The sequence below is a fragment of the Aptenodytes forsteri genome, unplaced genomic scaffold, assembly GCF_000699145.1.
Source record: "Aptenodytes forsteri isolate BGI_AS27 unplaced genomic scaffold, ASM69914v1 Scaffold256, whole genome shotgun sequence".
NCBI classification, from domain to species: Eukaryota; Metazoa; Chordata; class Aves; order Sphenisciformes; family Spheniscidae; genus Aptenodytes; species Aptenodytes forsteri.
Genome location: NW_008795021.1, coordinates 577,033 through 599,873, shown reverse-complemented (window position 1 = coordinate 599,873; position 22,841 = coordinate 577,033). Strand labels below are relative to the sequence as shown.

At 37.8% G+C, this 22,841-nt stretch overlaps 1 protein-coding gene across 1 annotated transcript in view; it reads right to left on the bottom strand.

Annotated features, from left to right (window-relative positions):
* The window catches only part of IMPG1 (interphotoreceptor matrix proteoglycan 1), an 83,919-nt gene that overhangs the window by 50,773 nt on the left and 10,305 nt on the right, over positions 1-22,841 (bottom strand). Inside the window, exons 3-7 of the mRNA XM_009275789.1 lie at positions 10,599-10,835; positions 5,505-5,671; positions 5,263-5,291; positions 2,561-2,628; positions 1,215-1,306 (exon numbers count right to left, since the gene is read on the bottom strand). Coding sequence (XP_009274064.1) covers positions 1,215-1,306; positions 2,561-2,628; positions 5,263-5,291; positions 5,505-5,671; positions 10,599-10,835 — 593 coding nt within the window. The remainder of the gene's footprint in view (positions 1-1,214; positions 1,307-2,560; positions 2,629-5,262; positions 5,292-5,504; positions 5,672-10,598; positions 10,836-22,841) is intronic.

Here is a 22,841-nt window from a genome sequence, read left to right as displayed (position 1 = left end):
GCCAATCTCCCAGTACATCTCAAACGTCACAAATAAGCGATTTTAAAACCATTTTTTCCTCATATTCTATCTGCTCTTTCACTCCAACAGCTATGATACAGGTAGGTAATACACAGTTGAGAATATTAAGATTATTTTGCTTTCTTAGGTCCTGAGGATGTAATCATTTCGGACAGTAAAAGTAGCATTTATCTGGGAACACTCCGGTGTAATTCCTGTGCTGCAGCTGAGAAGCTTGCAGAGGTGGGATGGAGAATGGTGGTGATTTGCCAGGGGTGTGATGGGCGAGGCTTCGGCCAGCATTTCTGCCCTCAAATTCTTGGTGGCGGCCGCACCGAGACCTTGAGTTCACCCAAATGGGGAGGAGGTGGCATGAGCCTCTTCTTACAGCCAGTACGCACAAACAACAAAAAAAAACGAGTGGCTTTCCGAGGAGCTACTCTAGAAGGGCAAACTGTTTAGAAATTGAAAAAAACCTCAGGGCAAAGCGGAGGGGAAGTGCAAGGGGCAAGCTCCTGCCTGGTGCTCCTCGGCAGCGGGCCCTCGTGAGGCCTCAGTCTCTCTCCAGAGGGAGGTTCTGGAAGGTTCCCTGAATCCACATAGCTGCGCTGAGGCCAGGGCCACCTCCCTGCCACCCCCAGGTGCAGCAGCCAGGACAGGGAAAATAACTGCTCCTCCTTTCACCCCCACTCCTGTCTCAGATGTAACCTGTAGCCTGTGGTAGCTGCTGTAAACCTGTGGAGGAGGGGGTAGCCCCCGGCGCCATGCTGCATGGCTGCTTTGAGTAGACATCAGCGGAGATCCCCTGTTTGACAGCTGGCTGCCTGGCAGGAAAAAGGCAAGAAGGTCCAGTCCTATCCCCCGTGTTGTGGAAAGCTCAGAAGGTATGCATTTTTACATTATTTAATGAAGAACAAGGTTACAAAATGGTGCAAAATAGACATCGCGCCCCTCATTAAAAGAATGAAGACTCTGCCTAAAAGCTGGTTGCCATATTTTTATACTTTCTACCACATATGCAAGAAACATCATGCACTATTCCAGTACAGAACAAATGCTAATAAAACCCTTCAGTTCTACTAGCGGTAACAGAGGGGAGCATTCATGGTTTATAAGCACTAAGTGTTTATAAGGCTTCCCCCTCTTTTCTGCTAGCTGAGCTCAAAAAGAGGAGGTGAGTGAAAAAGTGGGATAGGAGAACAGGCTGCCCTCACCTTCACAGGAGTCTTCGTGTCGTTAACAATTTCGTTGAGTAGCGTGCCGTTAGGTACTGGTGCATATGGAGAGAGGGATGTGCCAGGGGAGCCTGGAGGGGAGGTTAAAGTAAAATCAGGCAAGAACAAGTTTGCACATCAAAAATCTTCCCCTTTCTCTGTTGATCAGGTGTCAGCTCACTGGAGAAGCCTTCCTTATGGAGGGTGTGTTTGAGCGCAAGCCTGCACCAGTGAAAGGTGGTCATGACTTATGCCATGGGTAAAGCTGCTAGTTTTTATACGATAGACAGCCTTTCTTTCCATGTCAAACATCAGTAGCATTGCATGTGTGTGACTGAGCAAAAATCTTCCCCTTTCTCTGTTGATCAGGTGTCAGCTCACTGGAGAAGCCTTCCTTATGGAGGGTGTGTTTGAGCGCAAGCCTGCACCAGTGAAAGGTGGTCATGACTTATGCCATGGGTAAAGCTGCTAGTTTTTATACGATAGACAGCCTTTCTTTCCATGTCAAACATCAGTAGCGTTGCATGTGTGTGACTGAAGGCAAAAATGGCACTGACTATGCATCGATGAAGTTGTGTGAATTAAATAATAATATTTGACCATTTCCTGTCATACTGCATTAGATATCACCACATGCTTAAACTTGATTTTGCCAAATGAGATCTTTGTCTCTAGGACAGCCACCTTTCTATAGGGCTCAATTTAAAGTAACAAGAGGTTTTGACAGAGTTTTCCAGCTAGAGGCAAAATTACCATACTGAAAATCACTATCAATAAGATTCTATCATATTTGGCCCTCATAAAAATATGTGTGCAGGATGTTTCCTTCTTGAACCAAAACACTCATATTTACAGATTTTTATCACTGCATAAGTTTCTAACATTATTTTAAAGGACTGTAGTACACAACAGTGTTGGTAGGTCTAATTGAAATAATCTGCTCAAATTAATGTCTTGGCATCACTGTGACTTTCTGGCTAAAGTAATTCTTTATTCCCATCCACTTGCTTATTTTGGCTAACAAAATGCAGCAGCTGACACTCTAAACATTATTTCATAAGTGAAGCAAAATAAGCTCTACTCTCTACTCTCCTGAAGCTAGGAAAACATATGCATTTAAAGACTGTGAAACAAGCCTGGAATGCTACATTTGAGTAGCAGACATGCTGTAAAGAAATCGAAGAATGCTTCTTATAGATTATTTTGCTAAAGCATTTTCATTGTACTTCACTGAACTTGTCATGCTTCTACTGCATTCATTAAATTACAGCCTTCTAAGATCTATGAATCACTGGTTTTAGCAATTCTATTTAATGGGCAGACACAGCAAGCAGATTTGATTTTACCTGTAGAAATGGAAGGAATGTCTTCCAGCTTTTTGCCACCTGTTTTCTCTGTGGATATTTCATCTTTCCTATTGATCAAATAGAAATGAGTGATTTAATGATCAGCATACTGTACTGGCAATGGCAAAGGTGTAAAAAAAATGTAGAAATGACCCCTATATTAAGTGTACTTTAAATGAGGGAAGTTATTTCTAATGGAATATTTGATAAGCTGGTTCAACAGGCAGTGGAACAATAGATCATATTTTATATTCAACAGTTTATATATTTCCTTTCCTCTCCTTCAATATGGTATTTGCTCTTACAATGAACAAAAATACTGATTTGATATATTCCTCCACCAAGGACTACCAATCCTGTCAGGAGTCTGCTTATGAGGTTTCATGACTGATTTTCTCCAAGCAATCAGAGGGATGGGGTCACAGAGATTAAATCAGTGCACAGGGTCTGCTTTTTCTCTCTTTGAAGTCTATGAATGGTTGACCACTGACTAAAATGGAAGCAAGACTTCTTGTACATTATCTAAACCAACTATTGTCTCCTTTGCTATATCTCATCCTATCCAGATAGTTTAGTGAGGGCTTTGGGCTTCTTCTAATTCTAGAGCCAATGGACATTTCTGTGTTTCATATGGTTTGGTGTGAGGAGAGAATGGGTGGACTTATTTTTCAGTTGTCAGCCTGCATTGTGATATCATAAGGACGCTTCCAACTAATGATAGTTTCAAACCAGATTTCTGGATCAAGATTATTATGAATTGTAGGAATGTTTATGTTTGGATCTGGATGTAATATTCATGGGTTAATGTCTACCATGGTCCCCATGGCAGACAGCTGAAAACTCAAGTAAGAATATGGTGGGTGTGATGTACAGATTGTCTGCCTTGCATCACAGGATTTGTTTTTGTATTTTTGATATTATTTTCTGTTGTAAGTTTTACAGTCATGTGCTAATGAATAAATTTTGTAACTATGACTGTTAGCTTGCCTGACAAGCACAAGTGGTATGTATATATATACATATATAATTGATGTGTTAAAGATTCCTGCAGTTAAGGTTATAGAATAATTTCTGCTCTAAAACTAAATTTTTATTCATTTGTGGCTTTTGGAAACATTTAGATTCTTAGATAAGAATCTTTTGAGTGACATTTTGAGATTTTTCTTTCCTGAAATTGGGGGGTGAAGAATTTCAGTTATTTCAGGTTCTAAGTAGAGTGTGGAAAAAAACACAGCATAAAATAAAAAGCCCAGTAATGGAAATAAACGAGGATAGAATTCCTCAAAATTTCTGTAGAAATAGCTATTATTAAGGCAGTGTATACAGGTAGAGTGTTTGTGAAAATTGATACGAGTGAAAGAACTAAGAGCACTGCAAATGAGTAGTGTGGTGTTAACTGAGACAACATGAAGATTGTAGCATAGACAGAAAAGACAGCTGGGCTGCATTTCTATACAGGACCAACCTAGATGTTTAATAACATAAATGAAGAACATGAACAACTCCTGATTTACCACATCCTCTGGATATCTTGTGCGGTGAGAAATAAAGTATTATTTGTAATGTTTTCACAACATTAACTAATTATGTGTTGTGTCTTTAACTGGAGACTATTCTCTACATGGCATCTACAGAAGATACAAAATGTTTCCTAAATCACACAGTAGTAAAGATGAAGTCCAACAATGCATAATCATGGCTGCCTGTATTTCCAGCTAAAATATGAGTAATTTCATAGAATTTACTTCACTTTCTGAATTATGTCTAGGAAAAACCGTACTGTTCACAAAGAGCATAAGAACTCTGAGATCAGTCACTTCACTTATTGCCTTGCTGCTGCTGTTTGCACTAGACTGAGTGAAAACACCTCCCTTTGGACTTCCAGGGAAGTTTAATTAGGCCCTACATTATTAAAAATACATTTCTGAGAAAGAAGAACACTCAAAGCTCCCATGTTGTAATGAATAAAGATATGTGAGACCTCTGTGATCATAAGACAGTGTAAATTATGAATGGAAAAGATTATTTGCTACACCTGAAAATCTAAGAAAATTTGAAGGAAAAAATAATACATTAATCAGAGAAACTGCGGACAATGATTTGTCTGGCTGTACTATAGTATTTATATGCAGAGAGACAGAGTTCAGTATTGTAACTTTAATCCTGCCATTCTCAGACTTTGAGCACTGCCAGGAGCATACTTTTTTCCCAAGAGTTTATGGAATAAAGCATCACATTAGTTAATACTATCATGATGTGTAAAAATACAGGGGAAAGCTAAAGTGAAGGCATACAGTTTTCATATTATTGCTTAATGTAGCCTCCCAGATAAACTTTTGTTAAGTTCTCTAACTTTCCTTTTGTGAATTATAGTAATTGTGGGTAATCATTTGTTACACTCCAAATCAACACTAGTCTAATGCAAAGCCGTGGCTCTGTCAGGGTTTCATGCTCACATTAGTCTAAGAAGACATTCTGTGGTGTCTCAAAGTGAACAGGCAACTCAGATGTTTGGCCACCTTCATTATTTGTGCTTCAATTACTGGGTACTACGATACACACCGTATACACATCTCTCACAGCACACACCAAATACACCACAGTGCTATCTGTGTATCTGTTCACATCCATGCACATCTACACATATCTTTTTCAAAAAAGGCAGTAACATCAAGTCGCAAGGTTCTACTTGTGCTACTTACCTTTCCTGGAAGGTTCTATGTTTTACTCGCTGCGAAAAGATTAAGAAAAACAGCATTTTACTAGTGGGTGTATCCAACCATTGAGCAGAATCCTGTTAGCAATTTCTTTTACTGTACTTTTATGTTTTCCTTCTAACACATGCCCCCTCCTCTTCCTGAGCAATAATTTGCCCTTATATAAGCAGATGGGGAGGGACTTGGAAGTCTCCCCCAGTTTCTAAACAAATATCAGTAATCCTTACCTGTTGGATTATTTCCAGGTGCTCTTGGGAATTGCTGAAGTTTTTGCCAATGTCGAATATGCAGAAGGTTTCCCTCTGGCAGGCAGTAACCCAGTTCTGATATTCAGAAGTGTCAGGAATCCGATCCAGAAAAATACGAAAGGCTTCCCACACAGCTTCCTGGCAGACTGAGTAAGAAGAAAGGGGCTGGGGATGGATGCTTTGTACCAAAAAGTAAACTTGAAAGCCTTTTTAAAGTGATTTGGGGTTTACACATTTTACTGTACTTAGTAAACAAATCCAGCTTCTAGGTATTTTTAGATATTTAGCTCTTTTAAGTATTTTTGAGTGGACAGTCATTTGTCTTTATGCTGAAGGATTAACCGTTTTTGAGTTAAGGATTGCTAATTTCCCTCATTTTAAAAGAGAGATTAATTTGGCCTGACATCATCATCATAAGGAACAAACACAAAGCACACTTCCTTCACCTGAAAGGTACATACATACAAAGGTACATACATACAAAGATACATACTGGATGTTCTAGTGAGAGCAAACAGGGAGCTAGAGAAAAAAAATAATCTAGCAGTCATCATACTTGAATAATCATAATTTTAACTGTATACAAAGGTTTTGTACATTAGTGTGGTTAACTATGCATAGAACAAGCTAAATGGAACGTATTTAAGATTTTGATATTCCCCACACATATAACGAAATATTTTAATGGAAAAAAATATTTTTAAATGCAGCAGGCTAAAATTATTTGACTATATTCCAAATTTTCAATGTATTTAATCTTTTCAAAATCTTAAGGACATTCTGCAGCAGGTACATGCTTTTATGTTTCTTTAAACACCTCTGGAAAAATTGAATGACTTAGTATAGGTAAAATTCCTTTGGAAAGAACATGATTTCCTTCTTCTCTACACAACTTTACACAGTCATTTGTTCAATGTTAAATATCTCCTCCATGGTGATGAATCACCCAGTTAAATGCCAGGCTACATCAGACAAGATTAACAGGTACTGTGGCTGCAGAGAGAACAGTAGCATTCTGCATCATCTGGGGAAATGAAAATGAACATAAAAAGAATAAGACAGTAGGGGAGATTTTGAAAAGGTGATATTCAGGAATGGCTCTAAGGGAGCTTCATTTACTGGATGCAAACTGACTTAATTACATGAGATTATGTACAACACATAATATAATAATGGAGACTAATACTTTTACATATTCTGTTGGCTCACTCCTTATGCAAGAAAGCTGTGAAGTTCAGTTGTAGTATGTTACAAAATATATTAGAATGCATATTTGGGCTTGGCATCCAGTTTTTTGATCTATTTTCTAGCAGTCAGAACTCTGTCAGGCATTTCAGGGAAAACTTGTAAAAGGTAAGTTCCTGCTGCACAGACCTTGCTCTCTAGCACTGTGAGTGAGGATTATGACATGCATGAGTACGTGAGGGAGGGGAGAAAGCAGCAGCAGTGAGGTTATAAAATGACTGCTCAGAAATACTTTATAGGGTTTACTTTCCCTTGATGATTCTGATAACACAGGTCTTAGATATGTCTGCAGAAGTGAGTTTTTGATTGTCACAGTGGCCAGGTGGGGCTACACTTCTGAGTGCACTTTTACCAACATCTTGCTGAAGTCTCCTCTTTTTTGTAAGTCGAAACCATTTATAAAAGTTTCTTGAGGATAAACTGTTCCCTCCTCCAGACAGCTACTGCCTATCTGACTAACTATATTAATATGTCTGGATTTCTGTTCAGATACCAGCCCTTCCCCACACCCAAAATATTTGGTTTCACTCAACTCACTTTGCACAGCCTCAAGCTAAACATAAAATGAACCCTGGCTGCTCCTGAGTCGTTTAAAATCAGTGAGTGGTCCAAAGAGATCCTCAAGGTAGCACAGAGCCAGCCAGGAAGTGCTGTTCTGTGTGGACTTTCTTGCTTAACTGCAGAAATATCCACTTGCGCAGCTTGTCCTCTGCAGGGTCTAGGAACTCAGTTGTGTAGGATAACCAACAAGGCTCAGTGGCTGCTAGAACCAATGTGTTTTGAACAGAACCACTTCAGTTTACCTCAGCTGTCGCTATGCCTTCCCATTCATGGATGACTGCCTCAGTCACTACTTGTTGGTTCCTCTGGTATTGTTGGAGTCAACAAAGCCAGCTGTAATTTTGGCTTTGTGAAAATACAATGTACACTCACTCAAGATGAAGGAACACACTTCTTCAAAATGTTGTTTAAAGTTAAAAGCTTTTAGAGAAGGGGATTTTCAAACATACTAGAAAAAACATTTTAACAAAAACTTGCTAGCAATTTAAAAGCTGTTGCCTTTAGCATTTTACTTTGCAAAGTTCATTACTGTGAGATGCGACATTTATTTTCAGTACTTGATACCTGCTTTGACTTAGAGTGAGATAATTATCTGCATTATCTAAAATATTGGTGTCTCTGAAATTAGTGCAGTCAGTTTCTCTAGGTATTCTCTAAACTTGCTGTAGCGATGTACTCACCTAGCTGTGTTAGGGCACCTCAATAATACCTCAGGAATGACCTGCCCTCCCAGTAGAGCAGCTGCATGTGGAGCAGATGCGGTCAGATTATTAAAAAAGAACAGGCTGTCTTTTGAAGAGACTTATTCATTATGAGCTAGCAGTTAAGGCTACTTTCTGTCAACTTTTTCTCACAACTCTCTGGTATCTGTTTTTCAGAAAGAATAACAGATTTGTTATCTGCTGAATAAAAATATACTATCTGATGAAAAGTAATCCAGTTACCAGGGTTTAGATAAACATGACACATGGGCAGCTGAGGAGGCATCGTAGCTGATTCCATGCATGCTCCCAGTTTGCTCCACATGAGGGACTGTCTTCATGGTGACTTAAGCTATGGTGTGTTATTTCAGAGTTGCAATAGGGTCACAGTAGGCTCAGGTTATCCAATAGCAACTGTCTGAGCTCCTATATCTGAGCTGCTTTGTGTTGCGTGATCATTCCTGAAAGCATAGAATATATATATATATGTAAAAAAAAATTGTGTAATTTTTCTTAGGAAGCAGTAAAATCCTCTAGAGGACAGTTATAATCCACAGTGCTGTTACAGTTCTAAATGTGTCATGCGACTTGGAGGAGTGGAAGTGTTCTCCTAGACTTTAGACATGGAAAAGAACAGACCTAAAGGTATGTCTACAAGAGAAAATGAAGGTAAGATTGTCCCACAGATAGGCACAGGCTGTAAGACTCCAGCATGGCTGCCAGATTATCTTTTCATGAAGGCTTGTACTGTGGTTACAGCTTCAAGGATAATGCTTGCATCACCACTTTTTCACTTCTACCTCTTTTTTTTTCATTTATCACTTTCATCAGGTAAATTGGCATGCTCAGTTGGGAGGGCAGAATTCTTGGGTTCTGATCTTTCCTTGAAGGAAAGATTTTTTGAGGTTTTAATGAAGGACATTGTAATGGAAAATGTGCAACTATTAAAGGGAGCAGAAACACCTTTTTCTGAATGAGTGTATGAATTATTCAGCTGCAGTCATCTGTTCTCTTGCTTACTTTTTGGGAAGTACTCCAGCTTCAGTTGAAGAACTGGATGACACCTACTTAGAGAATTTTGTGAGTGTAGGATACTCTGCTGGGAAAGAGGAGCTGTAAGTTTAAACCTACTGGCGCTACAAGACTTATAGAGCCAAATATCCCAGCTGATGTGCTGCTCTCCAGAAAGGTGGTAGTATTGTCATAATCAGTTTTTAAATGAAAATGTCATAGTTGCAGTTCTTTGATACCAGCCTGTCCCAGGATAGCTTGTTTTCAGCCCAATCAGGGATGTGACCAGTGAGTTTTAGGGACTTTCAGGATTAATTAGTATTTAAGAAAGGCTTTTTGGATCAGCCTCTTTAACACGTTTCAGAATTCTGTCTAATGCTAATTGGGTTGGAATTCAGTCCCACAATGGATACCAAATATGTTTGTATCTATAGGAATGGCTACAGACTTTGGTGTAGTTTGCCCATGCTGCCTATAGCAAGTGGCTGCTGGAGTAAAATTTTTGCAGCTCTACATCCAGGTTTCATTTCAGAGGGAACTAGCTGGTTCCCTGAAAGAGAGCTGAGCAGCAGCAAAGTCACACACGTTATGTGAATGGTTAGAGACCAATACAGAGGACAAACAGATAAGCAAAGTTGATTTAGAGAGTATATGTTGCCTTAGATACTTGCATCCCAGAAGTGCTGACTAGGTTTTAGAATTAGCTTTGGACCATCTAGCTGCAGCACAAAAATATGCATTTTTCTAGTACAAAGGAACCGCCACACAGAATGAAAGACTGGGAGAGGTAGAAGGAGGAAGAGAGAAAATATAAAAACCAGAGGGCCCCCCCCCCCCCCCCCCCGCCACAGAATGAAAGACTGGGAGAGGTAGAAGGAGGAAGAGAGAAAATATAAAAACCAGAGGGCTATTTGCACTGTGCTCTCTAGGGACTCAAGATTGGAGTGGTAACTCTATAGGCTCCCTATGGTCAAGGGAGGTAAAGAAAGGGCTGGGGAGGGAGTGAATTAATTGGGAAAGGGCAGAAAAACCATTTTAGTCTTTTTAAAAATAAAACTAATGTCTTTGCATGAGCTGCTGGCAATTATCTCAGTGTTTGTAGCATACCAACATTGCCACAGACTTAATATAACTACAGATACACAAAGATATTTGTGCAATGACCGATGAATAGTTTCATTACTTGTCTTGAGCTGGTGGGATTAATTCTGAGTAGCAATGATGGTACCTGCTGCACTTTTGAGAAAGGTGGTACATCTTTGCACAGTAGTGCAAGCATAATTTGGTCTTCATGTTCTACCATGCTAGAACACTATGCAATTACACTGAGTTCATTAGTCCTTTGAGTGCATTGTTTTATTCTGTTCTGGTAACTGTCTGTCTTGAACCATGCTGATGTACATGCAACATTTGATTATCTATGTAATAATAAAGCATAAAGCAAATAGCACATACACTGCCTAGAGCTAAAGAACAAGATTCTGGAAAATTATTGTTTCCTCAATTAAAAGAAATACTTTCAAGGAGGAAGTACATGCTACAATCATCATCTTACCTCTTAATCTATAGTAAGCTTGGTGACTGGCTAAAATCTGCTTCACTGATTCTTGTGGGCAAACTTTCACACCAGTTGAGAAAAAGGATGATCTCTTTGTTCGATGTTTTGCCATGTCAAATATCCGCCTTATGGTTGATACTCTCGACTTCTTTGTTGTTGTTCTTTCTGTTTTGTCTGACCCTGAGGCATCTGCAAGATGTTTGGCTTCACCACGGTTTATTTTATTAGGGATTTCTGGAAAAGATAAAAAGTGAGCATGTACATAAACATACATTACCTAGGCAGTAGGTACGCAATGCAAGATGATGTCTGGAAAATGGGCATGAACCTGAGAGTCCTTTTTCTTACATTATATCGGTGTCAATGCCCTGACTGAATTAATGTGCTGAGGAGAAACGTCCTGTGATCACATGGGAGAACTGGGACTCAAGAGACCTGGTAACTAATTTCCTTATATCTCAACATGTGACCCTAGGACACACAGGGTAAAAGTTTCAGAAGCCCTAAATCTTGTTTTCAAAAGCAACTTTGGGTTAGATCCACAAAGGACACATAAGTGCTTGAACTTCATGCTACAGCATCTCATTTGTGAGCATATCACTCTGTAGGGAAATTTACAGTACAGTGATAAGTAACGGTCTGGAGCTTGGGGAAAGTGAAGCATATCTGTAACATCTTACAGTGTAAAAAGGTATCTATGCTAGCAGATAAGTAAAATGAGAAATAGTTGTACCTTAAAACTGCACCTTTTTAAGATATTATTATCTTTCCTTTGGGCTTCAAGGCACATCTCCCTTCACATCAGGTTCATAGTCTTGAACCTATCCCAAGAACTGGACCCTGAAACACTTTCTTTCAAAAGCTGAACAGGAGTTTGTCTTTGGGGAAAGAAAGAGCTGTTTCCAGTCTCCTTCTTTTACTCCACAGTGCACCCCTCTATCCTTCCCTCACATAAACTGAAGTATTAATCAGAACAGGCTGCAATTATGTTTCTTTGCCACTGGATGATAGGTGTTGTGAATGCTCTGGCATTGTATCTCAATAGATCTTTAACTATTCCTGGCAAAGTGGAACAGCTACAATAGAAAAAAGTGAAATCAGTGAGTGGGAATTGAAGATCTAGGCTTAAGTTTTACTTATGGAGCTATTCAGCTACGAAAAACGGAAATGCTTCTAGGGTGTCAAAATAGCCTCAAGCACAGGAACCCCCATCTTAAAAGGCACACAAAAATTCAGGACTCATTTGGTTCCACTTCCTAAGTATTTGTGATGCAGTATTACATGACATAGCAGCTAAATTTAATGTAGAAATGTTAATGATAAAATTAGCATATAAGGTACACATTTAAATGAGCTGAAATATGGCATTTTGCAGGATTGTGTGACAGAAGCAATTATATTTTAGGTTGTCTACCTTTTTTGGTTGCATTTTCATACATTTGATACAGTCATTACAGATGAAAAATAAAGAAAAATGTAAATAGAATAAAAAACATTTTGAAAGAACTGTTTTGAAAGAAAAATGTAAACTTTGTAGATAATTGGAAAACTTTGGGAAAAAATAAAAAACATTTTGAAAGAACTGTTTTGAAAGAAAAATGTAAACTTTGTAGATAATTGGAAAACTTTAAGGGAAAAAATATAAGAAAGACATGGTATATGTGTACCTGAATGCTGATGAATCAACTGAAAAAACTGCTTTGAAGAATGGTTTAAATACTTGTAAAAGAAGAATAAAAGGAAATAATCTGGTTCAAAAGGAACAAGTTCAGTGAGAGTAGTACTATCAAAAAAAAAAAGATCAAAAAACTTATCAGTTTGTTGGAGAAAGAAGAAATGTCATGCTGCATGTAACAAACACTAATTATCATGTTCTTAGACAAAACAAGAGAAAAGAAGGAAGGTAAAAACACATTATCTTGACAATTTGGAACTGTGTTAATTAAATGTTTAAAGAAAAGTGGGCAGATAAATGATAAGAGAAAAATAATTGAAAAGCATACTGTTACAAAAAGAATAGTTCTTGAAGTAAAGAATGGGAAAAGTTCTACCATATATGTCAGTATGTGTGTGTATATATATGTCTCAGTTCTTATTTAACTTCAGAATGAACATCCAATGCTTACTGTGTAGAAATAATAATAATGACATTTATATTAGGAGGTAGGTGGTACTCTGATATGGAAAAAAGTTGACTGCTTGATTATGATGAATATTGTATGAAAGGCAGGAAGTTATACAATGAAGGCAACAGGTGATTGTTATTGCCTTGTAAAGCATGCCAGAGGCAGCAACCTGTAGGCCTGTAACTGTCTAATTGTTGCAAGGTAATTTCAAATGACGATGCAGTCATATAGTGTTTGTCATTAAATGAAATGGAAGTAATTTTTCCATGGTAATGTCAGATCATGAACCATAAACTACATAGAAGGAATTTTCCCTATGAAAACATGCCTCTGGGTCCATCAGAAAGCACAAGTGGCCAAACACTGGATCAGTTGAGACACTGAATTATTTGAATGATATATGGGGTGAGAGCAGAAGATCCAATGCTATTGAAATCTCAAAGCAGACCCCTGAAATCCTCTAGAAGAAAAAACCAAAAATCTACATGGAAAGTAGCCAATTGTAAGTCTATCACCTTTTACAAGGTGTATTAACTGTGATAGACCAGCTGCCCAGGCAGTCTGACCAACTGGGGCAGAGGATTTTGTCACTAAGCTCTTTGATAGCTTTTGTGTGGAGCAGAGGCCTTTCTTAAAGGATTTTCTTCTTCCCCAGGATTTTCCCTAAGTCATTAACTTGAATTAAGAATTATACTATTCATAAGACTGACAAAGGGGATTCTTCTCAAATGATTGTTGTAATGATTTCAAACTCTCTGTGTTAGGGTCACTATTTGGGCTTTTCAGTCTGAGAAAGTGACAGTACATTATCTGCTTCCACTTATCGCTGTTCTGCTAGCCTATTCAGGGTAGGTGTACATTTTTTCTCTTTTCATTCTTTCCCTTCAATTTCCACTTTTTTGTGGGAGGGATCTGCTGCTTAAGTATGCTTATTCTAATAGGTTTAGTTTCATTTATATCTTGTGGTTATTAAATTTCCCTTAATAGAGTAACTTTTATTATCATTAGTTCTTGAAATCACTTTTACTAAACTTAAGCAAAATTTGAACTGGAGAAAGCATCAGCCCCTTTCTCCACATGATTGTCCGATACTTATTTCCTAATATTTACTGAATGTGAATGGAAGAAAGCTTGTCTTCTGGTACAAACATTTTTTGTTCATAATTCTTCAGAGCTGTGCTTTCCCCTGTGTCTGTGAAAATTCTGAACTGAGAAATTTTTAGTTAAGACTCCTAGATGGTTCAGCCATATGCTTTACTATTATATGCCTCCATCTACAACTTTTTAGGTGCTTTCCTTTCAGTGTCCTGGGTGGAAAAAAAAAATCTAAAAAGACCTGTGCTATTATGAAATTGAACCCACACATATTAGCTGATCCCTTTTCTTTTTACCATGCAACATAGTAATCGAGTAAACTGGAGTGGTGCAAATTTTACAGGGTACATCATTTGATCATATAAAAAATCCCAATAAAATAAGGCTGTTTTATTTTTCTTAAAATAAGTAATTTTTGTAATTTTTTTGTTCTCATTCTCTTTTCTGAAACAAACATATGCAATTAATATATTTAGTGTTTACCCTGTCCAATCTGACTTTTTTTTATTTAACTCTGTTGTTTCACAAAGATGACTGTCTCAGTTTTACCTTTAAAAGGTATGTCTAAGATTTTTAGTTTTCTTTGATAGTTCTTGGGCAGAAGGGAAGATAACTGTCAAAGTCTGGTAACATTTTCCTGTACTTTAGCTTAATCTCCAAGGTGCGTTGAACAAAGCTGTAACTCTCCTTCTTTATTCTCACATGAAAGAATCTGCATCATTTTCCCCATTTTCCAGGTGGCATACTTGAGGAAAAAAGTTAAGGTAGTTATACTAAGGTGATCTACAGAGTCACTGTCAGCCATTATTAAAATTTGGAGTTCCTGACCTCTAGTCCTGAACTTAGACAAATATAACAAAAGATTTTCAAAATATGATAAAGCATTTTTCAAAATATGATATAGCAATCTTATTCGTATGGGACCTAATCAAAGTGCTTTGACGTCCATACAGGTCTCTCTAGTGCATAGTACTGTTCTTCAGGTTTTGTTTTCAGGCAGATAAATGGTATTCATTTCCCAAAATAAAAATCTGAAAACCTCGGAATTAGGCCAGGCCTCTCCCCTGTGTCTCCTGACACCTGCATTATCAAATTTATACCCTCACTAAAAAAACAAGGCAGGAGAAATAGAATTCAAAGGTGAGAGTTCCTATGTGTTTGTAATATCTGCATGATGAAAAAGAAAAAGCACATCATTATTTAACTGGATTCTAGAAAAAGAGTTTAAAGCTATTCAGCTAATTAGTCAGCATTTTTTTTTAATTTGCTTTTATAAACACAGGAGCAAGAAGCTTGTATTCATACCTTTTTTGTATAACTGTAGTGGATGCTTTTCTATACAGCTTTATTCATTTCTAGCTGTTAATAGTATCAGTTTTGGGAGGCCTCCCTTTTTGGTGTGGGTTGTTTGGGTTTTTTTCAGCAATGTAGGCAATCTCTGTGTAGGAACATTTACCTACAACATTAATTTGGAAGTAAACTTTTAGTTTTATTTGACCTTAGAAAATTAAGCTGTCATTGTATACAAAAAGAAGAATTTAAAATATGGTAACTTAAAGGTTTCGGCAACAAAATTCAAGGTGACATCAGGACAAAACTGTTGAAGTCTGAATAATTCATCATTAAAATCATCACAAGGTTTGACATGTATGAAAAAGCAGATTAGTCTGAAAAATAAGTGGATGTTCTTAGGATAGAGAGGAATGCTTGACTGATAAATGAGACATATTGTCTGCACAATTAAATAATTATTAATTAAAGGCAAGGCTTATTTAAAGGGAACTGCTGAAATAGGACAAAGAAAGCTTATCAAAGAGGGTTAATTCAACAAAGATCCCATAAATGTGTTGTTGTGATCCAATTAAATATACAGCGGGGCCAACAGCCCCTGTGTTGATAATTCCACCAGTAACAAAAGCAAGGATGACTAGTCATGGAAAGTTGATCTTGAGATCTATGAAAGGGCTGATCAATGTAAACACCAGATGGAGCATAGAAAATAGAGAGAGAGGTAATATCCTGGGCTCTTCGCTTAGAGACAGTGTCCTCCTGTCATGGGAATAGTGAAGACCCCAAATTCTAATGGCACTTGCCAGTGGCAGACAGGGTCTCCATGACATATTCTCTCCTTATATTCCTTTTTAAATCTTTTTTATGCCACGTTGCCTCAGTCCCTGTTGCATGGGAAGGGTCTGACTGGATTGAAGGGACTTAGATGAACAGGGACAGATTGAAATATGGCATGGCTTTATCATGAAATGTGGCCTAGATCCTGCATATGAGTACTAGGAGCAGCACCTGTCTTCTCCCAGAGAAGCATGCAACGACCTCTATCTTCCCATGCAGATGTGGAAGTAGAGGCCCTTTCCTTGTATTCTTGCTGATGTTCGGGGCTGCTCGGCCAGTGCTTTGTCAGACACTGTAGCTCTGACTGTGCTTGCATTACATTTCCAAGCTTGTTTTCACAACCATGAAGGCTCACAACTTTAAAAACTTGAGAGTATGGAATCCCATATTAGAAAAATTAATGCTAATATTTAATCTGCTCAGGTCTTGTCTCTGAGAGCTCAGTGCCCTTAAACACAAGATTATATGTCTTGCTTGTACTTATCTTTGGGTCCAATATAGTCTTTAACTATTTTTAATACACACAGTGAAAGAACTTTGAGCGGAATTGTTGAGGGGACTCAGCCCCGACAGTTGCATCCTGGTGGGTAGAGGGTCTTATCTGGGAGCTAACTGGGGTAGCTGAGGCACAGGAGAGAACTCAGTTTGGATCTCACTTCTTCAGGTTTAGTGCACTCAGCCAGTGAACTGCTGGGTAAGTGGGCAGTATCCACTACTGTGGGGACGTTTTGCTGAAAGATAAAGAGCTGACATTGATGCCTAGCTTCAGAAGAAGATGAACACTGGCCAGAGGAGAATGCCTGTGTTCCTAAAAGAGAGGAAGAGGGCTAAGGCATTTATATTAAAAGTAACTAATTTTAATTCCTCAAAATGAATATTGACAATGATGAGCTTGGTAATTCCTGTTTGGTATGTTGGCTTGTGTGAATGCCATTCTTAAATGTCACTATATAGTAAGATTACTTGTGGAATGAGGCCTGGGTATCTGAATTGTGGCAAAGAGCTATGGTGGCCAGGTCCAGGCCAACAGCTTGGAAGACCCTGTGCTCAGTTGATCAATGTCCGCTAGCAAACTTGGTTTGTGGTGCACAAGTACCACAAAGCTGGTGTCTACACACCCAGCACTACAGAACCTTTCATGTACCTACTAATATCTTGTGTTATGCAAGACTCAGCATCACCTTATATGTCAGGGAGGTGCTAGGCCCTGCCTGTGCAGTGGGGACTTTGTACTGAAGACAAAATACATCTGATCCCTGTATCTCTTGCTTGGATTCAGCATGACAAAACGTCACCTGCACATGTTCACAAGCTGTGCTCAAGCTCTCTGACACAGGAGAGGAGCTCCAGGTTCCTGCATAAAAGGTAAGTTCTGTAATTTTCCACCTTTTAAAGACTATGTTCTTGCTTTGAATTAGATCTGTACCAAGGGATTTGCCTTCTTGAGAATTCAGGAAAATGGTGGGTTTTCATAAATCCTGCTTCTTGGCAGGAATGCGTGATGATGCTCCTTTAAACATTTATGGAAGATGAAGAATTTAGTCACTGTTAACATAGTACTCAAATAAGGCAAGGCTCCCATGAATCCTTATGTGAGATATTCCTGTTGTTATCCTCGTGTTAAAAATACTAAATGTTTGGTTATAATGAAAAAATCTATACCTCAGAACATATATGGAAATAAATCTGGAGAAGAATGTGATAAATTATTTTGAAATATATGGTATAGCAATGACAGTAGTAAATGTCTAAATTTTAATAAAAAATCCAAAACTTTTTTGTTTTAATAGTGTTACATTCAAAGCTAGGAGATGGCATTAGATAATGGTTGTTTTGCAGAACCCTTTAAATTAACCTGGATTTACATTTTGGTGCCAAAGAAAGATCACTGTTGTCATCAACCAATGTGCTTTGGAATTTCAGTAAGTGTGAAGAATTTCATTTCTGCAAGTAGGTAACACTGAGAAACTAAACTAGATATCATAATCCCTCAGCTGTTCCCCTCCTCCCAGATACTCACACAAATCTGTGTGGTTTTCTATGCCAAGTGGAGAAACACAATTGTTAAATCAACCAACTTCAGAAAGAAAGCTAAGAAGATAATTTGAAACAATTTTTATGACATTTATGCTTAGGCCTTATAAAAGACAAACATAATTTTTTCTCCCTCTCTAAATAGACAATTTAGTAACATCTTTGAATTAGGCTAACTATAAAATTAATGGCAAAATAACTATAGTGAATTATCTACCTATTATAGATGACAATAGAAAACATAATATGCCATTGGTAAGATTCTCCTGCTTTTGTGAATATAGTTGTCATATAGTGACTAACAGTGCATCCACGTTCACAATAAATGCAGCCTGTACCAACCACAAATACTGAACATGCTGAAAGCTTTATGAGTCAATACATGTAATTTTGACACATTTCCTTCCTACCTGAAAAAGCATCATAAGAAACTCATGTTTTCCTTGACATCATATGTCTCATTTAAGGTAGAAATATAAACCATCTCTTTCAGGCAGAGAAGTCCAAATTCTGGTGAAGAATCCTCCTTGTTATTCATCAACTTTACTAACTGCTGCTGCTGGAGTTCATAGAAAATATCAAAGGCCATCTATGGTTTCATTGCTAACATCTGAATCCTGTAACAGGCTGCTTAAGGTCCAGGACCCAGACTAGAAACAACATTGAAGAATGATTGGTTTTAACATTGACATATGAAACATATAACTATTTGTATTTCCTTCACCATCTTAGAAGCGTTTGACCTGAAATGCTGTTCTATTATCTGATATGGTTTGCATGAAAGGGTATAAGAAAATGCTTTAAATTTTGAGTAGTTCTTGGAGTGTTGCATCCAATCTGCACTGATGAAGCACTTACTTGAGCACCTCTGCTCTTCATTTTCTAATCAGTCTTACTCAAGACATACAGCCATCCTCTGAGAAAGTCAGTGAGACAGCCCAAGTTCAAGTTCCAGAGATATTTTGCCATTTATGTCAACATTTCAACAATTTTGATGGTGTGAGTCAAAGAGTCACAGTGCAGAATGGGCTTATTGAAGTAACTGTATTCAAATATGATGATGATTAGGATGGTCAACGTATGAGAAAGCTTCCAGGAACAGGAAGCCGCAGTGCCATCTCTTTGCTTGAGCTTGTGTAATTGCAACTGGTCAATTTTACTCACAGTTTAGGGGCATTCATCCTGCAATACAATCTACAGTCTCTGGCTAATTGATTCTATCCCATTTTGACAGGGAGTGACCTGGACTTAACCTTACTTAGTTATGTGTCAAGCTGCATAGACCAAATTAGGTTGGGAGGACACCTGGAGGTCACCTAGTCCAATTCCTTGCTCTAAGCATGGCCAACTTCTGAGCTAGATGAAATTGATCTAGTTTTGAGGGAGAAGAGGAAAGGGAAAAGAACTTGATCAGGACTGTCTTCATTTTGTGCTGTAACCACAAAATCACAAAATGAAAGATGAGTGCATTACTGCTTCCTACCTGAAACTGCTGGGGCTTCTATGATCTGTGTTGACTCATTTCTATGAAAGGTATACCTGGAGCATACCCACTAAAACTGGTATTTCTGGTAACAGGGTTACCAAGATTGTTAATATACAATTGGATAAAGTCTGAGAGAGGTACTGAAAGATTCAGAGTGGCCAATAAGAAGGTAATTTTGGCTCTGCACTAAAGTAGAAATTTAAAAGCCAGTAGAACCTCACCACTGAAAAGATAAGCATGATGGCCTAAGTACAATTAGCTATGTAGCTATAAGTCTGGGTCCTACTGATTTGCAGACATCTATGTGACTAGGCAGTTGCTTTGAGAATCAGCCTGCTAAACTCTGCTGTTGTTCTGCTTTATGACTGCAATGCTTCTTACAGGTCAGAGCTTCAGTTTCTGTGTTACACCTCAGGTCCTCATGCTTTTGTGAAATGAGGATGATAGTGTTATTCTGTCAGACAGGTATATTGTAAGGTTAAAACTGGTGGTATGCTTGCATAAAATGATAAGACAAGCTACAATTATGTGAGGGTATAGAAACACACACCTACACTGTGGCAGGTGTCAGGGTACTCCCAGATGACTGATCTTATGTTTTCCAGATATGTTACTATCCTGAAGTGTCTGTCCAGTAAATAGCAGCTGATAGTGACTAAATGCCAGTGTCTGTATATACAAGCAGACAGATAGATAGATATTTCTTTTTACGAGGTGTGTTGTTCAATATCACACATTCCAAAGGGGAAGAAATTGTTTGAAACACAGCTGGGCTTGCAAAGTGCAAAGCTCATGCAATGTGCAGAATAGTGCTCCTAATTCCTGATAAAAATGGAAGAATTGTGTGATAGAGAATGACCACAAGACTCATTTTAATCCCAAAGGGACTGGGAATAGGACAGAGGTACAAAAGCAGAGGGTAAAACATAGATTTTAAATATTTTAAAGCATCAAAATGCAGTAGAATGCATACACAGTTTTCCTTCTGGGAAGAAGACAGTGTGTTTGCTACATCTAATGAATGTTGGCAATATTGCTTAGTGCACTGCTGAAGCCACTAGGACACCACAATTAGCTGAGAAATTAAGAATAGCATAAACAATAATCTGGATTTCTATCAGGTTAAGACTCCAAGTAAAGTTATTTCATTGTAGCCTGTAAATTAATGTCCTGTAAAGGGAGAAAACCTTTTATTATTAGTAGTGATCATCTTGTCCACAGGTGTTTTCAGAGAAAAAATCCCACACGTTTAACTGTTCATTCACATATAGTTCACTAATCACTACGATACTGGTGTGATTATATCTGGAATTAATCTTTAAGATTCAGTGACAATATTCTAGTATTTTTATTCAAGTTTGGCTTTTAACCAGGAAATAGACAGGATTAAAACCCACATATAATCCAGTGTTACATTTGTTTGGGAAGCGGAAAAAAAAAGGTTTACTTTCCATTTGTTTATAAGCACAATCAGGAAAGCTAACTTTAACTTCATAATTCTTATTTTATGGATGAAAGTAGAAAATAATCTTAGAAAAAAAGCAGATGTCTTTTTTCTTTCTTTCTTTGAAGCTTTATGTTCTTTGACTTCCCTTTCCCTTTGGCACAAATTTGCTTAACCCTTTTTTCAAGGGCAATTATAGTAATGAAGATCTGCAACATTTTTGCTGAATTGGAACAGCTGAGCGGGAAGGGGTAAGTCAGAATGAATTAAAATGATTTCATAGAGCACACACAAAGCCTTTGTGTCCTAAAGAATGGCTGAGTAAATAGCAGATATTTGCTTGCTGAATAAAAAATAACACTAAACAGCCTTGAACGCTCTCTGGCTCCCTTACATTCTCAGTATCAAGTGCTAGGATGTACCCAGCATCAATGTATAGTTTTGGGAGTTCAAAGCTCCTCTGTATTTTGCTAGTTAGTCTGGGTTTTCAGTGGTTTACAATTCAACAGTTAAAAATTACTCTACTGTCATATTTTGCATGTAGTTTTTTTGCCGTTGCAAAGATTTTATCCCCCTCACTTTCCCTTCCTATTGTTAGAGACAGTTTGTGTCATGATAGTGGTGAAGACCTGAGCTGAAGTCCTGAGGTAATTTCCTGGTTTCTGGCACTAGTCATGGCCAAAGATAAACACTCTATCTCAAGTCTTTATTTTGCTCCCTACAGTTTCCTGTTTGTTTACTGTGGAATTGGAGGTGCTCCTGGACAGCCTCCAAAATGGCTGGGAGAAGGAGTCTTTTGGTCCTAAAATAGGGAAGGGGAGGAAGGACCAAAAGACATTACTGAGCAAGCCCCACTTTTGTTAACGCACTTTTTGTTAAATATAGATGTGAGTAAATCAGGAATTTGAATTTAAGACCATTTTGTTCATGAGGGAAAAAAAATCAACTGTTTAACCCTCTATAAATGTTTAGAGATTATTTGCTCTATGTTTTTTTCTTTTAAGATGGGAGTGTTTTATATCTTAGTCTCATTTCCTACTCTGTCACAGCTGACATGTACTGCAAACTTGAATAGCCATAAAAGCCTCAAATCATCTATGTTAACATCACTAATGAGTGATTAATGTAAGTATTCAGACTATCGGGAGAGCCTGTGTATTTTTGAAAATATTTTCTGTAAGTATCTGACCCTAATGCTGTCATAAAATAACAGTTCTGGAAGCATCCCTGCTCTGGCAAAGAAGTTTCTTAACGCATTAAGTCTTTTGAGATCTGTGTGCATATATCTGAAATAACATAGTTTAAAAATATTATATATGGCATGACTACATGGCAATAAAAAGTAATTATTATGCATTTATGCATACCACATGTGCTTTATAAAACTGAAGGGAAGGAATTTTTCCAATGATCATTCACATGCATGTATAGAAAAAATATTTTCCCCTGAAAGCCATCAAAAATGAGAAAATTCCAACACTGCTACATAAGCAAGATGCTATGTGAAGTTTATTATTGGCCATTGTTTCCTGAGTGTTGATAAAGATTCTATGCACCAAGTCTTCTACTACATCTCTTAGGCAGCTATTATACAGTTCTGTATTCCTCTCTGTCAAGATAGCCTCCCAGAATTTTGCTGAAGTCTTTTATGGGAAATGTGTTGTAACATACAATCACAATTTGCAATGGGTGAAACTGTGTGATCCCACTTTTTACATTATCATTTTCTCAGTTCATAATTATAAATGTGGACTGTAATGATACCATTGAGGAGACTGAGGCTGATGTGAAATAGGAGGTCAATGACTTGGGCAAGCATAAAGCAGTTGTAAAGTTGGCTTTTAATTCAAAGCATAGATGGAAAAGTTAGTAAGAAACCTCCCCCAAAATTAAACATGTTCCCCAAAGCTCTAAATCTATTGAATATG